The 11,613-nt window shown below is 33.7% G+C and overlaps 1 protein-coding gene across 1 annotated transcript; it reads right to left on the bottom strand.

Annotated features, from left to right (window-relative positions):
* Positions 1–1,645: 1,645 nt before the first annotated feature.
* Positions 1,646–10,605, bottom strand: LOC128551712 (uncharacterized; the record flags this gene model as incomplete). Its single annotated transcript, XM_053532628.1, has 3 exons — positions 1,646–5,615; positions 7,900–8,078; positions 10,369–10,605. Coding segments are annotated over 3 exons (431 nt in total), but the record flags the coding sequence as incomplete, so codon positions are not given.
* Positions 10,606–11,613: the final 1,008 nt, after the last annotated feature.

Consider the following 11,613-nt stretch of genomic DNA (forward strand, 5'->3'; position numbering starts at 1 on the left):
CTGACCAGTTCTCATCAGTTTCAAACTTAAATTGTCGACTTTTAAAGTGTTAACAAGATCTTCCTTTGATCTGGCCTAGTGACCTAATTTTTGTCCCCACATGACCCAGTTTCAAACTTGACCTAGTGATCATCAAGACAAACATTCTGACCAATTTTCATAAGGTTGGGTCACAAATGTGGCCTCTAGAGTGTTAACAAGCTTTTCCTTTGATTTGACCAGGTGACCTAGCTTTTGACCCCACAGGACCAAGATTCGCACCTGACCTAGCGATCATGAAGGCAAATACTCTGACCAAGTTTCATCAAGATCGGGTCACAAATGTTGCTTCTAGAGTGTTAACAAGATTTTCATTTTACTGGGTGACCTAGTTTTTGACCCCACATGACCCAGTTTCAAAACTGACCTAGAGATCATCAAGACAAACATTCTGACCAAGTTTTATAAAGATTGGGTCACAAATGTGGCCTCTAGAGTGTTAACAAGCTTTTCCTTTGATTTGACTGTGTGACCTAGTTTTTGACCCCACATGACCCAGATCTGAACTTGACCTAGAGGTCATCAAGACAAACATTCTGACCAATTTTCATCAGTTTCAAACTCAAATTGTGGATTCAGTGTTAACATGAATTTCCTTTGATCTGGCCTAGTGACGTAATTTTTGACCCCACATGACCCAGTTTCGCACTTGACGTAGAATTCATCAAGACAAACATTCTAACCAAGTTTCATAAAGATTGGGTCACAAATGTGGTTTCTACAGTGTTAACAAGACAAATGTTGACGCACAACGCACACCGCACAATGACCGATCACAATAGTCACCTTGAGCACTTTGTGCTCTGGTGAGCTAAAAACGGTTTCATGTCGCATTTACGTATCTATACAGAACATCACTTTTTCCTACATCTATTTTTAATGAAAGTCTGTCATAGATTAACGAAAAAATGAAAGCAAATAGGGGGTTGAATAGTTCCTAGTGAAATGCCAGTCAGTGCTGATCTGCTACCCTAAAAATGGTGCATCTTTCAGTAATGTAATTAATGAAATTCTTTGCATTAGAAAAAGACTATTCATGCAACCATGCAGCAACAAATGACAGATAATTACCGTATAGTTCGTCGACTGCTCACGACATGTCAACTCAAGTTTTTCGGCAAGTAGCTCGTGGCAACTGAAGCCAGCTTTGTGCTGTCTCTTTAAATGGTACCATTAGGTTATATATATAACCATGCTTTACACATCTACCAGGATAGAACCTGTACTCATCAACATTCAAAAGTCTGAAACTTCGACTGAAGAATGAAATATATTCATTTTACTATAACTTTGTTTATACCTTTTTTAATACTGACGAAATTTTGTTTAATGTCTGCATTTGCATTATGCACAGATATATAAAATATGCAAAATGAACAGTCACAGAGTGAAAAGAAACTTGAAACAGCTTTTTAAATTCAATGTCTAAATTTCAGCAACTTAAGAGTTTTGACCATGGCCGCAAAAGGAGTGGATAATGTTGCTGTTAAACTTGCTCTTCTCATGGGAGTTTTTTGTTAGAACATTCAAGCTATAAAATTTATTGCAAAACTAAATAAAGTGGCTCAAAAGGTAACATTATAAATAAGCAATATCAAAGAAGGTTTTCGGGTTTTTAACATTTTTATTATCAATAGACATCTAATAGCAACTTAAATGATTATGCTTCTCAATAACACATAAATAACTTATTAGACCAAATCACAAACATTCATACAGTACACCACCTTAAAAATGGTTCTACACACATATCACATGACTAGCTATATGGCTTTATTCAATCATGTCAGATAATGTATGGTTTCTTGATATAACCACAAAACTATAAATAATTTATATTTTATAACTCTCTGATATAAGATGATCTACATATTTCCAATGAAATTTATATGACTATAAACGTGATCTATGCTTCATAAAACCATTGTAAAAAGATTCAAATATTTATCTTCTAAAAACCACATGGTTACAGTAACACTGCATTATCTACATGTGTTTCAAAAGTAAAACTTCACCAGGCTGTTCAAATGCTATTCTCATGAGACCACATGAAGGGTCTTAGCGATGTAATTATAATATATGACGTGGTTACTAGTAACAGATTGCTTCTAATGGTCCTATCATGGTAACAGTACCCTGGGTAATTTTTTAACCAAGAAGATGAAAACAACAAACCCCCATATTCACAAATGATATTTAGATCTCCATTGTCTACATTAAATATTAACTAACAGGTCATTAATGTAAAGAATTTCTGTGGTCTTTAAGTACTGATCTTATTTAAATCTAAAAATACATCAAAGATTACAAATAGAGACAAAACTTTACTAAAGAACCATCTCTTAGCAGCAACCACCTGGCTCTAAAGGCCACTTAATCTCATTTCTAATTGAAACATTCTTGGCATATTCTATTCTGTGACTAAAGCCCACCTGCCAATTATGACCACAAGCAAGCAGGATTTTTACAAACATACTTCACCATAACTAATTTCCACATACTAGACTTACCAATTTCACTAAGACTTAACAAATTCACTCCTCTCCATTTATTCAACTAACAAAAAAGAACTGAAACAGCAAAAAACAAAATCATCCATTCGTACCATAATGATTTTTATAACCATTAAAAATAGCTATCATATATCCCTATATTTTCTGATAAATTAACAAAAAATGTTCACAGGTATCTAGGTCTAGTATATACATATATTGCACATTAAGCAAATTGAACTGATTTTTCTCCAATAATCTCAACATTTATCAGTCAATGTATATGATATCAGTAAAGATCAAGTGAAACATAGGCTTTAAAAAAAATAATTTCCTTGTTTAAAAAAAAGGCCAAGACAAAACTTACGGTAAAATCTGGTTTACATAGCTTCTTTTTTAGAAAAAAGACAAAATGAACACAGCTTCCATCTTGGTTTAAAAGGTCAAAAACAACATTTGAAATCTGGTATGCATTACTTCTTTGTCAAAACAAAACATATTACTAGTATTTTTTTGTCAAAAAGAGCCATGAAAAATCTTAAAATTAGCTTTGTAACATTTCTTTTTTCAACAAAGGCCAAGCAAAACTTTAAATTTTGTTTCACCATTTCTGCATCAAGGAAGGCCAAGAAAACACTTAAAATTAGGTATACATTAAATCACTTTGTTGCCAAAAAAGACAAAGACGGCACTTGAAAATTATTTCTTAAAAGGGAATGATTAAGAAAATCTTCTTTTTTTTCAAATATGGCCATGAGGGAACATTAAATCATTTCTTTCTATTCTAAAATATGACGCAATAAAAAAAATAATATAGCTATCAAATATATGAATCAAATGCCATTTTATCTATAAATTTAAATCTGGAAAAATATCATTAATTTCTGCATTTCTGCTTTTATATTTTAGTAGTGGGATGCGTTTTCCCTTAAAATGGTATAGAAACGCAGTAAGAAATGAGTATGAAAAAATGAATACCAATATTAGTATATTTTCTCTCCAAAGAAAGTCTATGTACACTGATAATATGAGTATGTCATAAAATAATGCTAAGATTTAACTATCAGCAGCATTTCAGGGTATTCAAAAAAATAACGATCAGCAGAAGTGAAAATGGATAAAGATTTCAAAAATAACACAGGCTGAGATTTCTTCCCAAGGCTTATATTAGAATAAGAGTGCTAAAAACTGAAAGAAAAATTAATTGAGCAGATCTTTTCACTTGAACCTACACTGTGAAACTAAATTTTACGAGTGTTTTTATTAACAAGTCTAACTTTGTCCTCTAAAATGCTGATTTTTTGTAAAGATCCTATGTTCTATATATCAATACCAGGTAAGAAGTCTAATGACTCCATCCAGCATCTGATTGGTTGACATTTAATCTAAAACTTTGAAAATGACCAATAGCTGACTTGTCTTGAACTCATTTAATAACTTTTAAAGCTTCAGATATTTTCTTGGACCTGTGTTATACAAAATTTGAAAGTATCTTTTGTTTACACGTAAGGAAAACTTGAAGTATGAACATATTTAATGTTTACTGAAGTGAAATGAATACTCAAAGTCGTCAAAAATAACTGGACTTGTTATAAAATATAACTATATTAATTTACCGTCCATATAAATCAGTTCCAACAAAACTTGGATCTAAAAAATAAGACAAAAATTCAATGAAAGTTCTCCGAAGTTTAATGTTTATAAATTTAATATTCAATTAATTACAATAGTACTGAATACAGAGTCTGTTTTCTTATCTGGTTTGAGAACAGCATTACAGCAAAATAACTGCTTACATTTAGTTTTACAAATCTACACTTATCCGCCCTAATATTTCAAAATAGAATATTCCAGCTCATGAAACTGGAATAACCTAATTAATGCTATAGGGAAAGCAGGGTACAGGAAGCAATGCTGAATATTGTCTAAAATACAATTCAATAACAATGTTATGACAAACAAAGATTCACAAAGGTCCACAAATCATATACTAGCAAATTTTAGCACATTTTCAGCTTCTTCATAAAACAAACATTTAAAAAGTTTTTACATACACTTATCTAAAATGGTTGCTCGGCAACCATTCCAGTATCACAGTTATCCAAGTTTTTTTCTTCTCCGGCAAACATAAATTATCCCGTCAAACCATACCTTCAACTACCAATGTGGCTTTCTTGGTACCGTGTACAAACATGCGACTTATCTAAGAAAAAGTCACCATGTTCACCATGCCAGCCATTGTTCTTTTTTGCAACCAACTTGCCGTCTGCAACTAGGAATAGCCGTCTGCAATGTAGCTACACCCAAAGTGAAGCACAGCACCCCAGCAAATGAGGCCAAGCTGGTAAAATCACTTTTCCTTACCACGTTTGTATTCAAAATACATCATTGTCTTACACAATACATTTAATTTTTCACAAAAATGTACAACTCCTAGCTGAAAACCTCATTAGCAGACAAGCAAATACAACTTTTACCCTAAGCAATTGAGTTACAGCAAAATGTGAAACCCGTAATGTTCTATAGTCCTTCGTAAAAGTTCTATAACACAACCTTATAGAGCACGCCGACCCACATTACACAAACACTCAGGATTTCTATACGACAATATGTTATAATACTCTAATATTACATGTCTTTTTTGGTATTTGGCAGGATTTCTCTTTAATTGTCCATTAAATAAATTATTAATAATATGACTTTTATTCTCTTTGGTTTTTTTACAATGTCCAAAACTGGAACTTAACACCTTTTTTGTCATATATGCCATTTTTTCATAAAACACTTGGACCATTTACACATTTACAAACATCATTTCATGAGTACACTCCAGTATATTTTCACTCCTCCTATATCTCATACATGTACAATTTGCTGACTATTGAGAAGGATAACTCCATTTTCATTCCTCCATGAAATATTGTCAATGGTTATCTCCCTTATTCAATCCCATGATTCCACAAGTGTTGAGTTTGCCCAGTTAATTTTTTGAACCAGAAACTGAGTTGCAAATCTCTTATGGTGAAAACTGTTGAGTATTTTCTCCTCGTGTCTAAAACACTGTCTCTATCAGACAACTGGAATCTGAAAGGATAAAATTCTTGTACAAAGAAACCATTCCCAATAAGTACAATATTATAATAGTTGAAGTGTGTGTGTGTGTGGGGGGGCTTAGAGATTTTTAACTATGTAAAAGCTTCAACAAGAGGGCCATGATGGCCCTATATCGCTCACCTGTTATCATTGCACTTAAGGACAAGTCTTCAAGGTCAAAAGATCATAATAGAAATCAATCAAAAGAATTATGAGAAAATATAGTTGAAATTTTCTTTAAGTAACTTTAAAAACAAGATTTGAAAACTTTTTGTAGAGGTCCACTAGGCAATGCTACATGTCAAATATCTAAGCTCTTCTGGTTTATTTTTAGAAAATTTTGAAGATTTTTCTATGTACAATCAAGTAACCCCATGGGGCAGGGTCAATTTGACCCCAGGGGTCATGATTTGAATAAACTTTGTAAAAGTCTAATAGGCAATGCTACATGTCAAATATCTAAGATCTAGGCCTTCTGGTTTATTTTTAGAATTTTTTTTTTAAGATTTTCCTATGTAAAATCAAGTGACCCCTAGGGCGGAGTCAATTTTGACCCCGGGGGACAAGGTTTGAACAAATTTTGTAGAGGTCCACTAGGCAATGCTACATGTCAAATATCTAGTCTCTACGCCTTCTAGTTTATTTTTAGAAAATTTTTGAAGATTTTCCTATGTAAAATCAAGTGACCTCTGGGGCGGGGTCAATTTTGACCCAGGGGTCATGATATGAACAAATTTTGTAGAGGTCCACTAGGTAATGCTACATGTGAAATATCTAAGCTCTAGGCCTTCTGGTTTGTTTTTAGAAAACTTTTGAAGATTTTCCGTTGTAAAGTCAAGTGACCCCTAGGGCGGGGTCAATTTTGACCCCCGGGTCATAATTTGAACAACTTTAGTAGAGGTCAACTAGGCAATGCTACATGTCAAATATCTAAGCTCTAGGGCTTCTGGTTTTTGAGAAGAAGATTTTTTAAATATTTTCTTATGTAAAATCAAGTGACCCCTGGGGCGGGGTCAATTTGACCCCGGGGCCATGATTTGAACAAATTTTGTAGAGGTCCACTAGGCAATGCTACATGTGAAATATCTAAGCTTTAGGCCTTCTGGTTTATTTTTAGAAATTTTTTGAAGATTTTCCTATGTAAAATCAAGTGCCCCCTGGGGCAGAGTCAATTTTGACCCGGGGTCATGATTTGAACAATTTTAGTAGAGGTGCACTAGGCAATGCTACATGTCAAATATCTAAGCTTTAGGGCTTCTGGTTTTTGAGAAGAAGATTTTTTAAGATTTTCTTATGTAAAATCAAGTGACCCCTGGCGGGGGGTCAATTTTGACCCCGGGTCATGATTTGAACAAATTTGGTAGAGGTCCACTAGGCAATGCTTCACACCAAATATCTAAGCTCTAGGTCTTCTGGTTTTGAGAAGAAGATTTTTAAAGTTTTTCCTTTCGGTTGCCATGGCAACCAGTGTTCTGCATAGAATTCAATTTTTTGAACAATTTTGAAAGGGGACCATCCAAGGAACATCCCTGTGAAGTTTCATCAAAATTGGCCTGTTGGTTTAGGAGGAGATGTTGTTTAAAGGAAAGTGTGGACGGACGACGGACGGACGGACGGACGGACGGACGGACGCCGGACGGTGAGCGATCACAATACCTCACCCTGAGCACTTTGTGCTCAGGTGAGCTAAAAACTGCAAGATCCAACTGGAAACCTTGATTTAATATCTATTTTGAATTATTACAGATGACACACTTTCTTCTGATTTATTCATGGTCAGATGTCATTAGATAAAACACTTGTGACCTTGACCTTAAAGGTAAAGACCTGACTTGTGACAAACCGTCTCATTATGCTTAATATTTTTGTAAAGTTTATGTATTTTTCTAGAACACTTTGCCCAACTGCTTTTCATGGAATGTTAACATACACACTTTCACTTGGACAAAGTGTTTGTACTGAAAACTGATAGCAGACGTTTTGTGTGGAGGAAAGCACTCATTTTTTTGTCTTTCACGCTCTTTGCCTTATGAAAATCTGTCAAGTAATAACGAAAATACAGGCAAAATGCTACCTAAATCAGGACATTTTTTCAGTGTGTATGGTATCCAAGTCACATGGGTTGGGCACCTTGTCCTCAACATTAAAACAGAACGAGGGCAACAATTTTAAATCAAACCGATAATACTGTTTATCAAGGGACAAAACTCAAGGTCAGTAATAAATCACAAGGTTTCTTAAAATTTTAAATGCATCAGTATAAATCATTCCTTACATCATCTCCAAAATTAAACATCCCTAATTTGTTTCCAGAATTCCCAGAATTTTGTTGAACTTCCTGTCCAGTGCCTCCTCCTGGTGATCTATGGCTCCTGTAAAGGGAGGGAATTTCTGACTTTCCTGACTTCGCAGGGCTGGCTGGCAATGGGTTGATGTACCCGTGTTTTTCTGACCCTGTGGAAGATAAATTCACACAATATTTCGAAAAATGCTACAGACCAAGTCTGACTGGGTGTACGTTCTGTAAATACACAAAATGTCATGGGAGCAATAATTACATTTTACTTTAATATAATTTTTGACAACAATAATATTATGTCGATTAGGAAGTAAATGATCCATCTTTTAGTCTTAATCTTTTAAGAATTACGAAACTAGAAAGTTTGATCATTCCTTATCAAATGGCCAAACAGTAATTCAGTGTTATTAAATATCTGAACTCTCATCAAACAAACAAAAAATTCTGTCTTCATTTAAGAGAAAATGTTTCACTCATATTTGATTACCTCTTAGAATCTAAAAAACTATCTTAAAACTATTTTATTCTTTTTACTCACTTACAAATAAATAGAAAGACTTGGAGGAAGTTTCACAATCAAAATAATACACTTACAACTCAGACCATTCAAGGAGTGTGAGTGAGTTGGGTTTTACGGCGAATCGACACAAAATGGTCATAATTCGCCGAGAAGAAGTCATATTGCAAACGCCAGACCATTCAAGGAAGAAAAAAGAATATGTAAAAGGAAGAAGAAATAATGGCATTATAGAAAACAAAACAGATGCAGGAAAAGACATAATATTATTTGGTTAAGTCACAATTAAATGTTCTTTATAAAAGCTCTTGTAGAAAATTTTAACCTTCACCCTGCTTAATTTCTAAAATGGACTGGTCCATCATTCAATTTGGACAATACCACTTATTATTCAAAGGGATGTTCACTGAAAATTTACTGACTGAAAAGCGAACAGTGCAGACCATGATCAGGTATGTTGTACTATAATCATGCTTTCCTAGGGATTAGAAATTAGGACCTGACTAGAAGTTTTTAATAGAGATTTTGAAACAATAGAAATGAGTTTAAGCTGTCTGCAGACAAAGTGAATATTTTTTACATAAGTTATAACAGGATGGACATTGAAATATATGCCAAAGTAAAGCTGTTCCATATCTATACAACTGTATTATTTATGCCCAACGATTAGTGTAAAATAATCAGAAGAAAATGCTCACAAGGTTACACATCAATTACAACATATACTATTTACACTTATAAGTATCCCATGTTACACAGCAAAAGTTTTGGCTTCAGTTGCTCTAAACTTCATCTCTCAGATTAGTTTTCTAATAATATTGTATGTCAAGTATTATATAAATATTGCATTCCTGAGAGGGTGATATGAAAAATGTTCACCACGAGATATATGAATATCGACCGAGGCGCCAGCCGAGGTCTATATTCATATTTCGAGGGGTGAACATTTTTTATATCACCCTCTCAGGAATGCAATATTTATTTTATTATACCGAAATGACATTAAAGGTCAAACATTTACTGTAAAATCAACATAATGATTTAAATGATTTATCTAACGTTAAAAATGAATTACCAAAACATGGAGACTGAATTAAGGAGTGCTTACTTGTTAGCACTCGGGTGACAACTCTTCTGTGTAATAAGACATTTTTGATAGATTTAGTCGAGACGTTTGCATATCACTGAATCCTATGTTTATGCGCATAATTATTTCAACATTGTGACACACTGCTGAAATCGCTTGCAGTAACATTCGAAAAACGGCGATAACTATATTATTTCTAAACGAAACATATATGTGTGAGCACTTATTTTCTTAGTTAGATCATTTCCAATCTCATGGAAGTAGTTTCGATTCAACATTTGATAAAAAGTTGTTTTCGAAATTTTTGGCACATAGAACAAATCATTAATAAAAGAAAAATCGGCCAGGTTCGCAAATCAAAGAAATTTAATCCTAAATTATAAAAGCACATCTTCTGAAAAGTTAACGTCTCAGTCTTTTACTCAGTGCAAAAGTATCAATCGCTCAACGGGAGATATCAAAAAATAATATCACATGCGCAGAAAAACAAAATAGCGCTTTTGCTTATGAGATATAAAAATTACTGGGGAATACGATATATTATTCAAGTTAAACTAACGGGAAATTTGCATTGGATATTTATGTGAGGTATAATAAAGTCAAATATTGTTGGCTCAAACTTACTGTCAGGTCCCAGCAAAATATCTATATATTGTATATTGTTCGATAGCTCGAACTACCGATAACTCGAACAAATTTTGCTTGTCTCCTTGAGTTAGAGCAAACGAAGTTTGACTGTAAATCATCTCAATCTGACAAAGCTTTGAGCAACCAAGTCCTTTCACAACATATAGAATTAATTGAAGAACTTAAGGATAAATTAATATATGTGTTAACTAACCATTTTTAGTATCAGGGGAGGGAATTTCATTAGTTGTTTCTACCGTGTTAGAGCTATCTTCCTTGCTGCTAGAGTTATCTCCCTTCTTTCTTAGTTTACCATGTTCTACGAGCTGTTTCCGCCGTTGTGATTTAGGATATGGCTTGTGTGGTATATCAGCAGTACCGTAGTTACTGTCAGTACTGTAGCCCGGACTTACAGGTCGCGCTTGACGATGATGTCGCTTCGCTTTTTTCCCTTAAATTCAAAACAGCAATTTATGTTTGTATGTTAAATTTAAATTTGTTTATTTAGATGCTATTTTAAAGGAAAACATCAGTGGAATTAACTGTATTCTTTACTTGTTTAAAATATTCCCAGCAAGCAATCAAAATCATCATAGTAGTAAACATGGAGGAAGGATAAACGACATGTATTATCTTCATTTGATCCCACTTTTTCACAAAATAACAGAGAATACCTCAAGTCATTTCATCATCTAAAATCGCAAAACTCTGTGACATTTTTTAACATTCTGTTATTATCACTTTGTTCCGAATAAATGGAAATTCTCTCAAACAATGCAATTTTATTGAAGATAGAAACTTTATACTTCTAAGTATACAATAATTGTTTTAATTGCCAGCAAGTTTAGACAAAACACTAAATTTAAGCCTGGACAAAGGTTCTATGCAAAAATACTTCAGACGGGAAGTACGTTCCAGACTTTTATACCGGAAGAAGACACAAATGTCAATCTGTGCATTGTTTCATGTATGGGCGGGCACCTAATTAGAATCTCCCACCTTCCATAAGCCGCCGGGTGGCTTCCTCACATGACGAAATATACACCCTAACATAGGTACGAATCCTAATTGATGAGGGCAAGTGATTTGAAGTTAAGATTCTTAACCAGTTGGCCACGGATCCCCCTATACAGACATCTATGAACGAAAAGGGAACCTTTAAAAGGAAAACAAAACACATAATTCACGTTCTTATTTTCTAAGTCTCCTTTTCACAGCAGTAAATCATCAGATATATGTTTGCGTAATCTATTAGCTTTTTAAACAGAACAAATAAAATGGTTCAATAGTAAAACCAAGCGAAAAAAAGATACAATTTCCATCCGTATGATAGTCTATTCAATGTAACATTACTTTATGAGTAATCAAAGTACAAAATGCTTTCTACTTTGTTTAAATATGTTCATGTTAGTAATTTACGCGACGACGTTATTAAGTTTATACTTCAAAATAATAACAC

The sequence above is a fragment of the Mercenaria mercenaria genome, unplaced genomic scaffold (genome assembly GCF_021730395.1).
Source record: "Mercenaria mercenaria strain notata unplaced genomic scaffold, MADL_Memer_1 contig_1583, whole genome shotgun sequence".
NCBI lineage: Eukaryota > Metazoa > Mollusca > Bivalvia > Venerida > Veneridae > Mercenaria > Mercenaria mercenaria.